At 62.6% G+C, this 18,070-nt stretch overlaps 1 protein-coding gene across 2 annotated transcripts; it reads right to left on the bottom strand.

The window, feature by feature from the left end:
- Positions 1 to 3,605: 3,605 nt before the first annotated feature.
- Positions 3,606 to 16,770, bottom strand: STX2 (syntaxin 2). 2 transcript variants are annotated; one of them, XM_055147638.1, is made up of 11 exons: positions 16,623 to 16,770; positions 12,440 to 12,517; positions 10,720 to 10,819; positions 9,149 to 9,223; positions 8,086 to 8,159; positions 7,277 to 7,385; positions 6,539 to 6,612; positions 6,096 to 6,233; positions 5,619 to 5,729; positions 5,384 to 5,485; positions 3,606 to 3,780 (listed from the first exon to the last, which is right to left on the bottom strand). In XM_055147638.1, the coding sequence occupies exons 1-10, from the start codon at positions 16,650 to 16,652 to the stop codon at positions 5,405 to 5,407; spliced, it is 870 nt and encodes a 289-aa protein (XP_055003613.1). In that variant the 5' UTR covers positions 16,653 to 16,770; the 3' UTR covers positions 3,606 to 3,780; positions 5,384 to 5,404. The 2 variants fall into 2 exon arrangements, with proteins under 2 accessions (XP_055003613.1, XP_055003614.1); XM_055147639.1 differs by lacking the exon at positions 9,149 to 9,223.
- Positions 16,771 to 18,070: the final 1,300 nt, after the last annotated feature.

The raw sequence follows: 18,070 nt of genomic DNA, 5'->3' as shown, positions 1-18,070 counted from the left end.
CTTACGGCAGCCCCGGAAGGTGGGCTCCTTTCCCGAGATGCTCTCCTCTGGGCAGGAGTCCAGTGGCTAGTTTACGGCAGAATTTCAGTACTGGTCATCCAGTGACCGTAGTCGTGCCCCAAGGTCTGGGGGTGTCAGAGTTTCTGGCAGTGTCCGCTTTCCTGAGGGGAGGCGCAGTGGTCACCGCGGAGCCCGAGAGCCCTGGCCGTGTCCCGCTTCCCCTACACCAGGCCCATTTCCACCCGCCCGGAACGACTTTTCCTTCTCGTAGACTCCAGAGCAGCCGTGGTGAGACAGGACCGTGTGTCCTCACGTCCTCGGCGCTTCCTTTCGGCTCCCCGACAAGAAGCTCCTTTTCAGTCAGGGGACTGGACCCTGAGTCCTGGCCCCGTGGGCGGGCACGGCCTCTGGCCTTCCTCTGAAACAGTGTCCGACCTGTGCAGCTGGCGGGAACAGGTCCCCACGCCCACCCCTGGCACTCTCCGCCCCCGCGGAGCTGTGGAAAACGAGGGACTCAGACTGTGGGGGCGTGAGGCCTGTCAGACAGCCTCTCATGGCAGCCCGCGGGGGCAGGGGGCACGGGGCCCACACTGCCCGCCCCAGACGCTGGCACAGAGGCAGGCAGCAGGCCTGGGAAGCCCAGGGCAAACGCGCCTCCTTCTACCTACATCCCGTGCCCACGAATCGCACCACGAAAGGGGGTCTCCTGGGCCAAGAGACTGGGGTCCAAAAGGCCGGACAACCGGACGCACCTCTTGCTGGGCCCCACAGGAAAAGTCTGAAGGTGGTCCCGGCTTCCGGGAGGACTGTGGAGGCAGGACAGTCCCAGGCACCCGAAGGAGCCACTAGTCCTAGTCTGCACTGCCCACGCCCATGGGGGCCTCTCTGCCCAGGCTCTGGGACTGCGGGCGCATGAGGGACCCCCCCCAACCCCTTCCCTGCTTCCTCGCAGCCCGGGAGCCCCGGAAGGCTGGCTAGTGTCTGCTCCCAGGGGACCCCGGGTGCCCTGCGGGCCAGCAGCCTTGTGTGTGGCAGGATGCATGGGAGGTGGGAGGGGGCAGGTTAGGCAGAGTGAGGGGTTGGGCGGCAAACCCAGGGTCCTGGGTGCGAGAAGCAGTTTCTCAGGGAAGCTCGACCGCCGCATGGGGGTGGCGCCACCTGCTGCCCCGGCCGTGCCCTGCAGCACAGAGCTGGGCCAGCTCCACCCTCAATGACCACCCCCTCGCACTCCAGCCCTGCCCGGCCTCACTGACCCCGGGCTCCAGCTTTCCTGGCAGGAAGCCATGGCAGGTGGGCCTGGTCCTGCCCGGTCTTTCCGTCTCCCCCACCCATCTTGCTGACTTCCTGGACTTGGCTACAAGGGTTCTAGGATCCCCCCGAACCTGGCTAGCCCACATTTAGGTGGCAGCTTTGCCTTCTTTACACTGCACGCAGGGCAGGAGTGACAGGCCAGCAGCCGGAGGAGGAGAGCTCCAGCCCCAGCCCCGCAGGGTTCCCCGAGACTGTGAGGCGTGACTGAGCACAGAGCCAGGAGTAAGGCCAGATGTGGCCCCAAATAAAAGTATATATAAAATAAAATGTACAAGCAGAGCACTGAGACTGCAGGTGTGCAGTCCAGGGTGGCGCGAGAAAGGGACCCAGAGAGGGAGGCAGGAGAGGAGCCCGAGTCTCCTCAGGAGCCGTCTCGTCTCTCCAGGGCAAGCTCTTCCACTCCTCGGGAACCATCTCCCAGGGCGAACTCTTCCACTCCATTGTGGGTGTGGGCAGGATGAGGACGTGTGTGTGCAGATGTGAGTGAGTCTGTGAGGGTGAGGATGTGTGTGTGTGTGTGTGTGTGTCAGAGTGAGGGAGGTGAGTGTGTGTGTGTGTGTGTGTGTGTGTGTGTGTCAGAGTGAGGGAGGTGAGTGTGTGTGTGTGTGTGTGTGTGTGAGAGAGAGAGAGAGAGAGGGTGTGTGTGAGAAACAGCAAGGAGGGCACTTGCCCTGCACACGGCTGACACGGATTCACCCCATCAGGAGTGATCCCACAGGAGCCAGTGCCTGGGCGGGCGGAGGGGGTGGAAGGTCTAGCGAGGTGCTGTGGGGAGAGCTGGTTTCAAGGGGCAAGAACCCAGGGAGCCTCACAACACCCTGCTGACAGGAGGAGGAAGCACAGCGGCTCGGGGAACAGTGACACAGCGACACAATCAGGATGATCAAAAGCCAACGTGGTAAGTAATGTAACAATAGCCACAGGAAATACTTCTTGGAAAATGACTGATTAATGGAAATGCGATAAAAGACTTCCCCAAAATCATTCCAGAAATGACAAGGCAGAAAGTACTTTTTTGTTGTTGTGTTCTCTAAGAATTTTTTAATGTAAACAAGAAAATGCTTGGTGCAATAATAAGGGATGACAAAGGAGCCAGTATATATAAACATATATGATTTTTAAAACCTAATTTCAGAAAGGCACGAGGCTCAGACTTACAAAGGCATCATCTGGCAAGTGACTTAAAGACACGAAGGCAAGTTCCCACAGCTCCGGTTCGAGTCCAGCGAGACACCTGTCTCAGAGGGGAGACCTGGAAACGCTTGGTCGCTCTGACGAGGCTGAGGGGACAGAGACAGGCCAGCACCAGCGCCAGGAGCCCCATGTGACAGACAGACGGACACGTGAGAACCCTGGCGGGCATGATGGCTGGCATGGGAGGGCTGGGAAGGCGGGTGCCCCCTCAGGAGCACTGGGCTCCCACCACAGGCACGGCCACCGTCTCCCACCAGGCCCCTCGCCCCCCACGGCTCCAGGGCAGCTTTCCCAGCCACGCCAGAGCTGGCCCGGCCCGAGTGGCCCAGAAGAGCACACACTCCGAGGGGTCTCCTCCACGTGCTCCTTTAAGATTCGGATTCACTGTCACCTCAACAGATGTCCGCTCACTAATAAGTATGTCACATTTTAATAAGAATGTCACATTTTCACTTCTACATTTCACATGTAGAAGTGAAGCATGTTACGCTACAAGGCTTTGATGTGCACTAAGGATGCTCATCAGCGTTCTGTCAGCTGGGCCCGCCGGCAGTGGGCACACAGCCAGGCACCAGGGTGATCAAGGACACTGGGCGTTGAGCAACGAGTCCCTCGAGTTGAGAAATGACATCTTAGTTCTCGCGCCACCTTAAGCTTTGGCTCTATTCATGGGACGGGGATGGGGGGGGGATGGATAGGAAGAGACGGAAGAGACGGGTGTCCTTTGTGGGTGCCAGGGACCCAGGGCCCGGCCAGGCAGGAGGCTCTGTAGGCTGTGGGGGGCGGCAAGCACCCCCAATCTCTGGGCCAATGACCAGCTTCCCGTGGGCAGACATGGACGTATTCACCCACGGAGCTACAGGCCAACAAGCGCAAGGAATGAAAACCTAGTACAAGATGTGTCTTGATTTGCATTCAGCAGGGAGAGGACGAGCCTGGTAGCTGATCTCTTCATAACATGAAGGTCCTCACCAAAATTTACGCGCATCTGTGACACTGAGATACCAAAATGAAATAAGGACAGAGATTTGCAGCCATCCCTCTCTTCAGCCAGCAGAGGCGGTTCCCGTTGTCCTGTGCTGTGGTGTTGGCCCGGGCTGCAAGGCGGCTCCTGCCACAACCCTCGCTCAGCGGCTCCGCACCAACCAGACGTGTGTGGCTGCACCAGGCTTCCAGGGAGAGACCGCGGCCGGCGCAGGACTCGGGGTAGACTGCTACGATGATTCCCGGGGTCACGAGCAAAACGACTGCACAAAACACAATGTAGACCCCTCTCTGCAAGACAGAGAAAGCTGGATCTGCACGAGACCCAAGGACAGTGACATCAATCCTGACAAAGGTCTCCTGACACTGAGAGCTTCAGGCCCAAACCCCTCCCCAGAAGCACCCGAGCAGGGCAGACGAGGCACTGACAGCTAGGGGCGCCCTGAGTCGGCCAACCCAACCCAACCCCACAGGAGAGAAGCCTCGTCCGCCCCGGGGAACCTCCAGACTCTCAGGAGACAGTGCCGAGGCCCTCCACCTCCACTGTGGCCCCTCGGGAGCCCATCCCCGCCCCATCCCCCTCCTGAGTGCATCCACACTCCATCCACTGAGCCCTTCCACACCCCGTCCCCTGAGCCCGTCCACACTCTGTCCCCTTCCCTGAGCCCATCCACGCCCCGTCCCCTGAGCCCGTCCACACTCTGTCCCCTTCCCTGAGCCCATCCACGCCCCGTCCCCTGAGCCCGTCCACACACCCATTTCTCATCACCAGACTAAGTCCTGCTCACGTGGAGGCAGCCCAGTGGTCCATCCCCTTCACGCAAGGCCAGAGCTGAACACAGGGTCTCCGTGCTAGCGCACCGACCAGCATGTCCCTTGGGACTTGGCTGCAATGTCCCACAGAAGGGCCACCCTCATGTGTCCATGCCGCTGTCCTGCCCACATAGGCACGCAGACCTGAGCCCCCTCTATGCCCCACTGTCCCTGTCTGCACTCAGCCTGTGCTGTCCTGCTGTCCACAATGGCCAGCTCTGCCTCACATGGCACCTCTGGGAACAGAGATACTGTTCAGAAAGAAGCCACTGGACCTCAGTGCAGAGCTGTCCAGGGACAGCCCCAGTGTCTGCTGTGGGCCCGGCTGGCCCCCTCTCCACTCGCTGCACATCCTGAGAACTCCAGCCTCGCCTCAGGGTGCCACGACACATGAGGGGTGACGAGATGTCGTGGACAGTGCAGAGACCCAGGCACCCGTGCTCACAGGACAGACGACAGCGGAGGGCAAGCAGAGCCACTGTCCAGGGCTGCTACCTGCCCAGTGTACCCCAGGATGGGAGGGAGGGACACGCATGTCATGGAGATGAGACGGGAGAGAGGGACACTCGTGTCCCCAGGACGGACAGGAGGGAGGGGCACTCGTGTCCCCAGGTCAGGATGAGAGGGAGGGATGCTCGTGAACCCAGGACAGACAGGAGGGAGGGACACTCGTGTTCCCAGGACAGGACGAGAGGGAGGGACGCTCGTGTCCCCGGGGGCTCACACCCTGTGAAGTGACCCCTCCCCATGATGGGCCGAGCTCCGGTTCCCAGCCCTCTTAAGAGGGAGAGTTTTCATTTTAATAAGGAACATTTCTCAACCCCAATAGAAATGAGCTGGACGGTAGGTCCAGCTACCCTCAGCGCCCTTCCCTGTCCTCAGTTCTGTCCCTTATCCGAGCAAACGGTGAGGAAATGCAGCTCCTGCGAAGCCTTGGTCACGTGGTCACTCCCCACGATGGCTCGGGCCAGCCTGTCCCAGGGCGTGTGTGCCCGGCTCCAGCACTGCACCCCGAGGCCAGCACCAGGGGCCGCGGCAGCGTGTGAGCGGGAGGAGGGGGCCGAGGGTGAGGGCCACTTACTGTGGGGCAGCTGCTCGCGCGTCACTTGCTCACCGACAGTGTGACGATGAGGATGATCAGCAGAACCACGACCGTGGCCACGGCCAGCAGGATCCACCTTTTCTGTCAGAGAGACGCGAGCGGGTCAGCTGGGGTCAGTGCGGCCAGAGTCAGAGCCATGGCCAGTGGGACAGGGACACCTAGCGAACGAGGCAGATGCCGCTGCCCCAGCCACACTGCCCGCCCGGCCGCTCACCCTCTGCGCCCTGCTGTGAAACTTGATGGCCTTCTTGGTCTCCTCCTTCGCATGCTCCACGTAGTCCGTGGCCTGCGCCACGTTCTTCTCTATGTTGTTGATCATCTCACCCTGGAACAGGCGTTTCACGCCGAGAGGACACTCTGGTCACTGGATGTGGCCACAGCGTGAGGGCGTGTCTCTCACAGGCCGTCCCCAGCAATGTCGACCTCACCACGGCCGGGAATCAGCTCTGCTCTGGCTTCTCCCAGCTGTCCTGACACGCGGGAACTTAAAACTGACACACCTGGGGGAGGGGACGTGCCCCGCCACCGCCATCCTGTTGTTCTGCGTGGGGTCTGTGCCAGGGCCCCGTGGCCACCGCACACACACTGACCGCGGCATCACAACACTCACACGTGCCCTTGGGAACTACCTGTGGACGAGGAGCCACCCATGGCGCCTCCAGCTGCTGACAGTCCCTTCACTGGTGCCCACCTGGGTCTCCACGAACATGGCCATGTCCAGGAACATGTCGTGCAGCTCGCGGATGCTGCCCTCCAGCTTCAGGATGTCCCTGTGGCGCAGCTCGATCTCACTGAGGGCCTGCCTGGTGATCTGCGAGTCCGAGATGATCTGGGAGAGACGAGACACGGAAGAGTCGGAGCTGGAGGGCAGCGGCCAGGGCCACGCGCGCACGTCAGCACACACACACACACACACACACACACACACTCCCACACACTCCCACACATGTTCACACACACACGCTCACACTCACACACACGCTCACACTCACACACACTTACACTCACACACACTCACACACACTTTCACACACTCACACATGCGCGCTCACGCACACATACACAGACTCACTCACACACACTCGCTCATACACACACACACACACACACACACGCACCCGCGCCCACGCTCACATCGGACGTGAAGATGGATGGGTTCCCGCTCTCCAGCATCTCCTCCAGCTCCTGGTCTGTGGTGGTCCTCCCGGCTGCAAGGGCACCAAGGAGCCCTCAGAGGGAGCACGTCCTGACCCGTACCCGGGAGCCTCAGTCTTTCTGCAGGGTGTGCCGGGGGCCCCAACTCTGGCCCACTGACCCCTTTTTACGAGAAAGAACACTCACTCCACGCTCCCCGGAAATCAATCTTCTTAAGTCAGACAGAAAGCACCTACTCCCTGAGGCGGGTGGGGGTGGGGGAGAGATGGAGAGAGGGAGGCGGGAAGGGGCGAGGACACTGTAGGCGGGAATGAGAAGCTCCCGTGGTGGGGGCACAGCTGCCCCAGCCAGGAAGCAAAGGCCCCGGCCCGGGGGAGGCCCCAGGCCGTGCACGTGTCCCACCAGGTTTGACTCTTCAGGGGTCCGTGGTTCCCTGAGCACTGCCAGGAGTGACCCTGAGCCCAGGGCCAGGAATGACCCTGAGTACCACTGGGTGTGGCCCCAACACCAAAAAAACAAAAAAGAAAAGAAAATGAAGACTATGGCCAAAGGCTTTCCGGATCTCGTGGTGACCAGGACGTGACTTAGGCCGACTGGCCCAGGATTTTCCAAAGGGAGCAAGTAACTAAGCGTCCGGCTGCTTCCACCACAGACGGGGAGCCCTCAGGCCTGGCGACACCATGAGCACCCAGACGGACGCGCCTGGACCCCACTCACTGATCTCCAGCTGCCGCAGGATTCGCCCTTTGCTGCGCTCCCGGAACTGAGTCTGCGCCTCGTTGTACTCCGTCATGACCTCCACGAACTTCCGCGACAGCACCGAGTGCTGGGGAAGAGGACACGATCAGCGCCCCCAGGGGAGACGAGGTCAGCACCCATCACGGGGAGACGCGGTCAGCACCCACCAAAGGGACACGAGGTCAGCGCCCCCACGGGGAGATGCGGTCAGCACCCCCACGGGGAGACGCGGTCAGCAACCATCACGGGAACACGCGGTCAGCACCCATCACGGGGACACGCGGTCAGCACCCACCAAAGGGACACGAGGTCAGCGCCCCCACGGGGAGACGAGGTCAGCACCCATCAAAGGGACACGCAGTCAGCACCCATCACGGGGACACGCGGTCAGCACCCATCACGGGGACACGCGGTCAGTGCCCCCACGGGGAGACGCGGTCAGTGCCCCCAGGGGACACACGGTTAGCACCCATCACGGGGACATGCGGTCAGCACCCACCAAAGGGACACGCGGTCAGCGCCCCCACGGGGAGATGCGGTCAGCACCCCCACGGGGAGACGCGGTCAGCAACCATCACGGGAACACGCGGTCAGCACCCATCACGGGGACACGCGGTCCAAGGAGAGCCAGCCCCAGGTGACGGTGCCCTGGAGGTGCGGGTGAGAGGCCCGCTCCATCCGGCGGGGTGGCCTGCGGTGGCCGTCTGTGCGTGAGAAGCAGCCCCGTGAGCGCTCTCTCCCTGTGTGCCAGCTGGGGAGGAGACCGCCGCCCCGTCGGCCCAGCCCACCTGGGTTCTCTGGATCCGGAGGGCCGCCGACGTGCGCCCCGCGCTCTCATCCTGCTGCAGACTCTGCTCCACGGCTGCAAGCGAGTGGGAGGGAGCTGTGGCCGGGAAGGGACGTGCCCCCGCCAGCCAAGCCCACTCTCTCCGCGTCCCCGCACACCACAGAGGGTGAGGTCTACGGGGGACACCCAGCACAGTCTCCCCCATGCACACATTCCCCACAACAGTGGGGCAGGGGCAGCGTCAGAAACAAACGAGCGAAATGGCAGGCACCGACCATGGATGGCCTGGCATGTGCCCGACCCGGGGCCAATCCCCGAGCCCCACCAAGGGGGATTCCTGAGCACACGCCAGGAGTCAGCCCTGACCCCAAAGCCAAAAATAATGAGAATTAAAAATGATTTTAAGATCCAGTGGTCACTCCCGGGGACAGAAGAAAGATGAATCAAAGCAAGACACGGGACTAGGAGCCCAGGACCACGATGCGGAGGATTGGCTCTTGGGGTGACGGGGGTCAGTCAAGCATGGGAGCACTGGACCCACCAGGAGGAACTCGCCTGCGTCAGCCTCAGAGCCTCCCCAACCCGCCAGGAAGGCTCAGAAACCAGGCCCCGCCCTCAAGCTCCCTCAGAGGAGGAGATGGGGCCCAGGTCACCCCTCACCATCGACGACCCCAAACTAACGGGTGGAGAAGAATCTGTCATCCCAAAGAGCCTGGAGATATCGTGCTGGGGTACCCTGGCTGGTGTTTGGGCCATCCTGGGGGCAGCTCTGGGGACTGTGTGGGCCAGGGGCCAAACCTGGGCCTCCTCAGGCAAAGCATGTGCTCTAGCCCACCGAGCCGTCCCCCCCAGCACTTGGAGTCCATTTCAAAAACTATGCACCTCACTTATCTTCGTTAGCAAAAAAATTAAAAATCCCCTATAGGTGGGCTCAGTGGTAGAGCCTTGGCCTTGGCGGGGGGCCTGGACGCAGCCTCCAGCACCACAGGGGAGGAAAATCAGGAAACTCACAAGCGTCTTACTTGCACCATGGGTAATTCAATACAAATGAAACTGCCACTCACACTTCAACTTGGCTCGAATTTTATTTGCAGTTTTCTTGATTTCTTTGTTCAGATCTTCAAGCTCCTCTTTTATCTCTTTAAAATTAAAAAATGGGGCGGAGGGGCATCTGAGCTGCAGTATCCAACATCAGTCATGCCCAGCAAACACACACAGCCAGAAAGCCGCTCCTGGCCAACAGTCCGACTGCAGGCTCCAGAAGTGCGTCTCCACGTGGCTCCTGCGCCTCGCAGAGGTGACAAGCAAAATGTAAACCCAACTCTAATGAGGCAGTGTGTCCCAGTAGCACTGACCGAAACCACAGCTACCATGGGAAGTGGATTCTTAAAGACCACCCCCCAGAAAAGCAAAAGGAGAGGAAGAGTTACAGAACAAGAAAAGTGAAGAGCAACATGATGTCTCAGTGTCAGCCCTGTCTGCCCCGGACCCCAGGGTCCGGGTGAGCCGTGCTTACATGCCTGCCGGGTTCTGCCGGGCTCTGCCGGGACTGCGGGTCAGAGAACATCGGCCAGAGGGTGCAAGGAGAGCCCCCCTAAGGCGGGGAGGGAGGCTCTGGCTGCGCTGAGGGGCCCACCAGGAGGGAAGCCACGTTCCGAGGGGCCAAGGTCACCAACGCTGCCTCACAGACGCTCAGGACCGTTCTCCGGGGCACCTCCCATTACCTCCCAAGTGCAGATGGGTTCTCCCCCCGGTCAGCCGTGGACACCGCGTGGGCCCAGTGGAGCCGAGAGCCCACAGCCCCGCAGAGCAGCTTCCTCGTGCCCTTTCAGACACTGCATGTGGGGTGGCTGTGGCACCCCACAGGCAAAGGGTCTGGCAGCCATGGGACCTGAGAGCGCCCGGGACCCCCATGCAGATCCATCAGCTCCTGACACCATGGACCAGCCCCAGCTCCAGGGTCCAGCCAGGCCCAGCCAGGGGCAGAGTCAGCAGGAGGCGTGCGGCCCCATGGGACAGAGCAGGGCGTGGCTGGCCTCTCTCAAGCACAAGCCACAAGCAGGAGCCCCTGAGCCCCGCCTGCAGTCAAGAGACCCTGGCTGCTCTCTCCGTGGTGTGGGTCCCGCCCCCAGCTGGGCTCTCTCCCTGGCCTGGGTCCCGCCCCCAGCTGGGCTCTCTCCCTGGCCTGGGTCCCGCCCCCAGCTGGGCTCTCTCCCTGGCCTGGGTCCCGCCCCCAGCTGGGCTCTCTCCCTGGCCTGGGTCCCGCCCCCAGCTGGGCTCTCTCCCTGGCCTGGGTCCCGCCCCCAGCTGGGCTCTCTCCCTGGCCTGGGTCCCGCCCCCAACTGGGCTCTCTCTGTGGCTTGGCAGTGTCCGAGCACCACAGAAAGGCCAGGGCCCTGGAGCACCACAACCAAGGAGATGTGTGAGTGGCACAGTGACTGTCCACAGGCCCCATGTATGACTGACATGTCTACACTGAGAGTGTCCCTGCAGCACACACGTGGCAGCTGACTACGGCCAGGCCGCTGCAACATCCTGAGCAAACTGCCAAGCACCAGCTGGAAGGGGAGAGGGAGCAGCCCCGCTGCAGACTCACTTCCCAGCGGGGGGATGGCCTCGAGAGCCAGCCACTTACTTCCCTCTGGGTTCGGCGCCGAAAGAATGATGCTGTGGTTTTTCTTGACATCCTCCACGTGCTGTGAGATCCGTGCGATCCCGTGTCTGATCTCCTCGACCTCGGGGAGAGAAGACGGCGTTGGCCTGCAGGAAGCGGCTCCCCGGAGACCATCCTTCAGGCCGAGAGCCCTTTACAGAGGGGGGACCTCTCCCAAGCGGCCATCCTTCACAGCGACAAGCGACCCGCACCCATGGCCACGCCTGGCCCACAGCGGGAAGCTTCTTGAGCCCATGGCCGCCGGGCGGCAGCCACCCAACAGGTGTCACGTGACATGCCTCTGAGAGTACTGTCCTTCCGGCGGGAGACTCGTGGCAGCCCCCAGACAGCAGCCCCCACAGCCAGTGTCCATGCCGGTGAGCCACGGGACACCCCTCGCTCTGCACACCCACAGGGGAACTGCGACAGGGGGTGGGTGACAAGGCAGCTGCTTCTCAGCAGCTCTCGGGAAGCCAGGCTGGGTCCCCGGCACACCTGGGAAGGGAAGCAGCATCGAGGAGGGCCCAAACACACGCCATGCGCCAGCCACGTGAGGAAGCAGGTGAGAAGAGCCGGAGCGTGGCCATGCAGCTTGGCCCCCCGTCGAGCCTGCAGCACAGGGCACAGGTGGAAGTTTGACCACCACCAGCTCTGCAGCAGATGCCACCAGAGAGACCATCTGGCCGGTCCAGCGAGAGATGAACACCAGCATCCCGGTGGGGCCGCGGGTGCCCGCACTGCCAGGGCAGCCCCGGGTGGCCTTCAGGATGCGCCATGGTGACAGGACCCATCGAAGGTGCTCAGCACATGCTGGCACCCACACCTCCTGCTGGCAGAGCGGGGAGGCCCGCAGCCCCAGCCCCAACCCTGGCCGGTCTTTCCCACATCAGCTCTTCTCGCGTGTCAGGGCCATGAGGAACCCACGGCACTAAGTGGCCACTCCGGGCTCAGTCTTGATCTCCCGGAAAGGCTGGATCCCCGGAACCCTGGGAACTCAACATCCTGCTATCAGCAGCTCCAAGGCTGGGATCCAGCGCAGATGAGGGCTTCGGAGACTGTGGGTGGGTTTAACTCCGACTCGGGAGAGTAAAGCAGCTGAAACCCACCCGGCCAGACTGTCCCGTTCAAGGGCACGAGGACACAGTATCTGTATGGCGGAGAGCTGGCCCGGGGGGCACCCAGGGGCTCTGGGGCCAGTTCTGGGCATTTCATGACCTCCCAAGCACTGCCAGATTCAGCCCCAGGGGTCCCTACACACCATCAAGAAGTAAAGGGGCCACAGAGTTCAGCTGGCCCCAGGTCAGATGTGGGACGCAGACTCACACCTGAGACCAGGAGTGAGGGCCTGTCCTGTGTCCAGGACCAGAGGAGATATGCATCACGAGATCTGGGAGGTCCACGGCCATCGCTCTGGAGGCACGGCTGGGACATGAGGCCGAGAGGCTGCAGAGCACCCAGTCCTGGTGGCCAGGGGGCCCTGGTACAGGACCCCTGGCCCCTGCTCTCCCTGCTCAGTGCTCCCTGGAACGGTGGTCCACACACCTATCCCGAGAGCCTCGGGACGCTCTCGCCTTCTGGGAAGTGGTTTCAGGGCCGAGCCTGGCCTGGTACGCTGAAGGCCCGCCACGTCCCTGCACCCAGGGAGCAGCGCCCTGAGTGGGCAGGTGCCAAGGGACACTCCGAGGACAGCCCCCTGGCTCACCTGGTGGAAGAAATCGTCCATGAAATGGTCCTTCTCGACGACCACCACGCTGGGGTGTTCATCTTCATCTGTCTTACACTGCAGTGGGAAACAGGAGACGGGACTCGTGCGGACAGAAGCAGCGAAACTCAGCCGGGCCGGCGGCCACCACAACTGCACATAGGCCGGCTGGACGCGGCGACTGCAGGGCGGGGCCTCCTGTCATGGGGGCCGGCCAGTGCTGTGTCCCTCCAGTTTTGCCTGATGGGGTTCTCTCATGCCCACTTCCCCCCCCACCCGGGCTGCCCCAGTCTCATGCCAGAACCTCCACTGCCTCAGTTTTTACCTGGGGCCCCTTGGGATACCCTGGCAGCACCCTGAGTTATGGTGAGCCCCACCCCATCTCACTGACCCCGCTGGCCGTGACACCAGCAGGGCTCTTGGGCTGGAGAGAGGGTCTGCATGGACACACAGAGAAGGTCAGAGCGAGTGAGTTCATCCTCCAAGGACACACATGCAGACGCTGGTCACCCGGCTTAAAGAATAGGGGGTCACTCCTCCTGAATGGTCACTCCACAGGACAGTCACTCCCTCAGGACGGTCACTCCCACAGGGGGTGACTGGAGTACAGCTATGGGAAAGGCCCTCCTCTGGCTCTGTGGGGCCCGGCGCCTTCAGGGAAAAAACCACTCAGCACCCCAGAAACCCCATAAAATTAACCCACCACGAGGTATTCATCTTAATTCTACCATTATGCTACTGCGAACGTAAACATACATGCCAGGTACGCTCATGCAGGAAGGATGTCTCCAGGTGTGCACACATGCAGTCACACACTGTCCCTGTATACTGAGTCAGGATGTGTCTCTTACCGTGCATGCACTCATCTATTTGTGCTTACAGCCAGCCTGGTGTGCCTAAGGTCACGTACACCCATTCATGTGTGCTTACGGCCAGCCTGGTGTGCCTACGGTCACATACACCAGTTCACATGTGCTTACAGCCAGCCTGGTGTGCCTACGGTCACATACACCCCTTCATCTGCGTTTACAGCCAGCCTGGTGTGCCTACGGTCACATACACCCGTTCACATGTGCTTACAGCCAGCCTGGTGTGCCTATGGTCACATACACCCATTCATGTGTGCCTACAGCCAGCCTGGTGTGCCTATGGTCACATACACCCGTTCATATGTGCTTACAGCCAGCCTGTATTATACACACACACACACACACACACACACACACACACACACACGGCAGAGACCCACTCAAGGGGGCTGGGCCTGGAAGGCCCCTGGGGTGGTGCTGGGGCCCCGCGTTGCAGCCCCTGAGAGGCCCAGGGCGGGAGCAAGCCCAGGAGCTGGAGCAGCGGAAAAACACAAGCCCCCTGGGAGGTGCTGCTCCTCCCCCAGCCCAGGGGCCCTCGGGGCCACCCAGCCCAGTTCCCATGGCAGCCCTGGTCTGCTGTCACTGACTGGACCCCAGCCCCACCCTGCCCAGTCCAGTGGTGGCCTCCGCGGTGGCCCTGCCTGTCCGCCCCTCCCTCTCCAGCTCACTCATCCTTCCTTGCTCCAGAGGGGTGGCCACCAGGCCACCAAGCAACCGCCTGCCCTTTGGACGGCTGGTCCCACAGCCTGAGGGCCAGGCAGCAGCCCTCCAGACCCCACACCCCATCCTCTGGCCCTTCTCTCAGGGGCTAGCTCAGGCCGCGCCTGGGGCCCAGAGCCAGTGGGGGGGACAGGTGGAGGAAGAACGAGGCACCGTCCAGTCCCCACAGCCCAGTGAGGCTGACTCTGCCCAGCCCTCCACCTGGCCACATCCACCCCGTCATACAGAGCCTGCAGTCCCCATGACCAGCCCGTCCCCTGCAGCCCCCCTGTGCTCCGGGCATTCTTGGAGGGAGGCTCGCGGCCAGGAACAACCCGAACAGCAGGGATAGAGAAGCTGAGGGTGCAAGGAGCCTGCCCGAGGAAGAGCTGTTCTGGGGGAGGTCCGGGAGGGTGTGACCAGGTCAGCAGGGACAGCCTGGCTCCTCACAGAGCAAACCGCTCCTCTCGAAGCGCAGGAAGGCGTCAAAGTGGACCTGCAGGGAGGGGGGAAGCCGGGAGAAGACCCAGGGCTGCGGTGTGTGTGAGCCGAGGTCAGTCCCTGGCACGGCCAGCAGTGGCCCCTGAGCATCTCTCTCTGTGGCAACAAAAGCAGGTTGTTAAAAGCACTGAGAGCTACACGGCACTTTCTCCCACCTTCTCCCACAGGGTCCCAGGGTCCCTATAAATCGTTTTCCTTCTATGAAGGGGCAAAAGACACATTCAGAGGAAACCTGGAGTTCTGAGAGGGTGGAAGCGTCTCCCCAGAGCGGACCGCGTGTTTCGGCCCGGCAGACAGACGCTCCAGCTCCATCCCAGGCATAAGCAGGTGTGCGGCCGGGGCTGGAGAACAAACACAAAGGTGCCCACGTCCTTCTCCCACCAAGCTTCCCCGCGGCCCACCGGGGCTGGACGCCTGCAGGGACCACACCCCTGCCCTGGGAAGAGGGGTTCCACGAGGGGGTGGGGCGGAGGGAGAAGCCGAGGAGCTGACTGTCTCCTCCGCCAGGACTGGCACTCACCGCCTTTCCCAGCTGCGGAGCCCCAGGCAGCCCGGCACGGGCAGCGCCTGTCCTGTTACTTTGGGGGGCACACCCAGCAGCACCAGGGAGCATTTCTGCCTCTGTGCTCAGAGGTCACTGCCGGCTCTGTGCTCAGGGATCACCCCCGGCTCTATGCTCAGGGGTCACTCCTGGCTCTGTCTGTGCGCAGGGGTCATTCTTAGCTCTGTGCTCAGGGGTCACTCCCAGTTCTGTGCTCAAGGGTCATTCCCAGTTCTGTGCTGTGGGATCACTCCTGACTATGCTCTGGGATCACCCCTGACTCCGTGCCCGGGATCACCCCTGACTCTGTGCCCGGGATCACCTCGACTCTGTGCTCAGGATCACCCCGACTCTGTGCCCGAGATCACCCCGACTCTGTGCCCGAGATCACCCCTGACTCTGTGCCCGAGATCACCCTGACTCTGTGCTCAGGATCACCCCTGACTCTGTGCCCGGGATCACCCTGACTCTGTGCCCGAGATCACCCTGACTCTGTGCTCAGGATCACCCCTGACTCTGTGCCTGGGATCACCCCTGACTCTGTGCCCGAGATCACCCCGACTCTGTGCTCAGGATCACCCCTGACTCTGTGCCTGGGATCACCCCGGCTCTGTGCCCGAGATCACCCCGACTCTGTGCTCAGGATCACCCCTGACTCTGTGCCCGGGATCACCCCGGCTCTGTGCCCGAGATCACCCCGACTCTGTGCCCAAGATCACCCCTGACTCTGTGCCCGAGATCACCCCTGACTCTGTGCCCGAGATCACCCCGACTCTGTGCTCAGGATCACCCCTGACTCTGTGCCCGGGATCACCCTGACTCTGTGCCCGAGATCACCCTGACTCTGTGCTCAGGATCACCCCTGACTCTGTGCCCGGGATCACCCCTGACTCTGTGCCCGAGATCACCCCGACTCTGTGCTCAGGATCACCCCTGACTCTGTGCCCGGGATCACCCCGGCTCTGTGCCCGAGATCACCCCGACTCTGTGCTCAGGATCACCCTGACTCTGTGCCCGAGATCACCCCGACTCTGTGCCCGAGATCACCCCAACTCTGTGCTCGAGATCACCCCAACTCTGTGCCTAGGATCACCCCGGCTCTGTGCCCAGGCTCACCCCTGACTCTGTGCCCCGAATCACCCAACTCTGTGCCTGGAGTCACCCCTTACTGTGACCAAGATCACCCCGACTCTGTGCCCGGGATCACCCTGACTCTGTACCCGGGCTCACCCCTGACTCTGTGCTTGGGATCACCCCTAACCCTGTGCCCGGGCTCACCCCTGACTCTGTGCTCCGGATCACCTCTGACTCTGCTCCGGGCTCACCCCTAGCTCCGGGCTCACTGCTGATATTGGAACCCGATCATGCGCGGGTCCCCGCCCACCCCTGTGCCGACCCTGCGCCTTGGGGGCTCGGAGGCTCCGCTGGGGTCCGGGCGAGGCTCCGCGCGGGTCCGGACGGGGACCCCCGGGCGACGAGAGGAGACAGTGCTCCGTGCAGGCCGGGAGAGCCCCAGCCCGGTTCCTATCCCCCGTCCCCGCCGGCCCGAACCGCTATCGGCGCCCGCGCTCACCGCCCGCAGCTCGGCCAACCGGTCCCGCATCCCCGCGGCCCGGCTCGGTCGTCCGGCGCCTCCTACGCTGGACCGCGGGCTCCAGGGCCGCAGCCGCCACCAGCCCGTCCGCGCAGCAGCCGCCCCTCGGGCCCGCGCTGCCACGGCAACCGCGGCCCGCTCTGCGCATGTCCACTCCGCTGGGAGCCCAGACCGGGGGCGGGGCTGCGGGGCGGGGCCTGATGGGCGAGGCCTGATGGGCGGGGTCTAAAGAAAGGGTGGTGTCTGAGGGACGAGGCCTGAGGGGCGGGGCCTGAGGGGCGGGACCTAATGGAAGGGCGGGGCATGTGGGCGGGGCCTTAGGGAGGGGACTGGGAGGCGGGGTCTTGTTTGGGTTGGGTCTGTTGGGGCGGGGCCTAATGGGCGGGGCCTGATGGGCGGGGACTTCTCGGGCCGAGGCCTGAGGGAAGGGCGGGGCTGCTGAGCAGGACCTTAGGGAAGGTCAGGGCCTGAGGGGCGGGGCCTTCCGGGGGCGGGGACTAGTGGGCGGGGCCTGCTGGGCGGAGCTGATGAAAGAAGCCTTAGTGGGGGTGGGGGGAAGGACGTGGCTGGTGGGCGGGGCAGGGCCTGAAGGAAATTGCTGAGCCTGGTGAGGGGGGAAACCAGGCGGGAGGGGAGGGGCCTGATTGAAGGGCGTGGTTTATGGGCGTGGTCTGAAGATAAGGGCTGTGCCTGGTGGAGGGGGCGGGGGTGGAAGGGAAGGGCGGGGTCTCTGAGGGGTGGCGGAGGGGGGTGGCGGGGGGGAGGGGGGTTTGAGGGGATCCTGAGGGGAGAGGGTTCTTGTGGGCGATGGGTGGTGCCTGAAGGGAAGGGCGGGGCCTGCAGGGAGAGCGAGCCCGGTGAGGGGCGGGGCCCTGGCAGGACTGATGTACGGCGCGGGGGGGGGGGGGGGACAGGGAGGCACCCGCAGGCACAGGCGGGTTCCTAGTGAGCAGGAGGCGGGGCCTGGCGAGGGGCGGGGCCTGGTGGGCGGGGTCTTGTAGGGCGGGCCTGGCAGATGGGCGGGGCGGGCGAAGGGGCGGCACTCTTCACTCAGCAGTTAGTCCCTCTTGGCTTGTTTTTATACTTTCACAGTCATTTTTCCCCCTAGAATATTAGTCTTCAGTTCTCTGCATCCGACTAATCCCAATTTCACAAATTAACTTTTCTCATTCCCTCATATCATGAAGTTTCCCTCCTTAAGGGCCGGGAGGTAGTCCCGTGGGCTGGTTTGATGCCTGGCACGCTGGCACCCCTGAGCAGCATGCCGTCCTCAGGCTCACCCCCAACAGTGCTGGTTGGCTGATACCTGGCAGGAAGTCTCACGCCCTTAGCACTTGAGCGGCTTAACAATATTGCCTCCCTCTTGGACACGCCAACGTTGTTGCTGTCTTAGCAATGCCGGAATTGAACCCAGGTCTTCAGGTATG

Source organism: Sorex araneus, chromosome 9 (assembly GCF_027595985.1).
Source record: "Sorex araneus isolate mSorAra2 chromosome 9, mSorAra2.pri, whole genome shotgun sequence".
NCBI lineage: Eukaryota > Metazoa > Chordata > Mammalia > Eulipotyphla > Soricidae > Sorex > Sorex araneus.
This window is presented reverse-complemented; position numbering and strand designations above follow the sequence as displayed.

Excerpts from the sequence above, each read along its gene's own strand:
- STX2 (XM_055147638.1), bottom strand. The coding sequence starts at position 16,652 with ATGCGGGACCGGTTGGCCGAGCTGCGGGCG. Across the intron at positions 10,820-12,439 it reads TGGACGATTTCTTCCACCAG|GTCGAGGAGATCAGACACGG; the intron begins GTGAGCCAGGGG and ends TCTCTCCCCGAG. Across the intron at positions 6,613-7,276 it reads CCTGCGGCAGCTGGAGATCA|CCGGGAGGACCACCACAGAC; the intron begins GTGAGTGGGGTC and ends GTGCCCTTGCAG.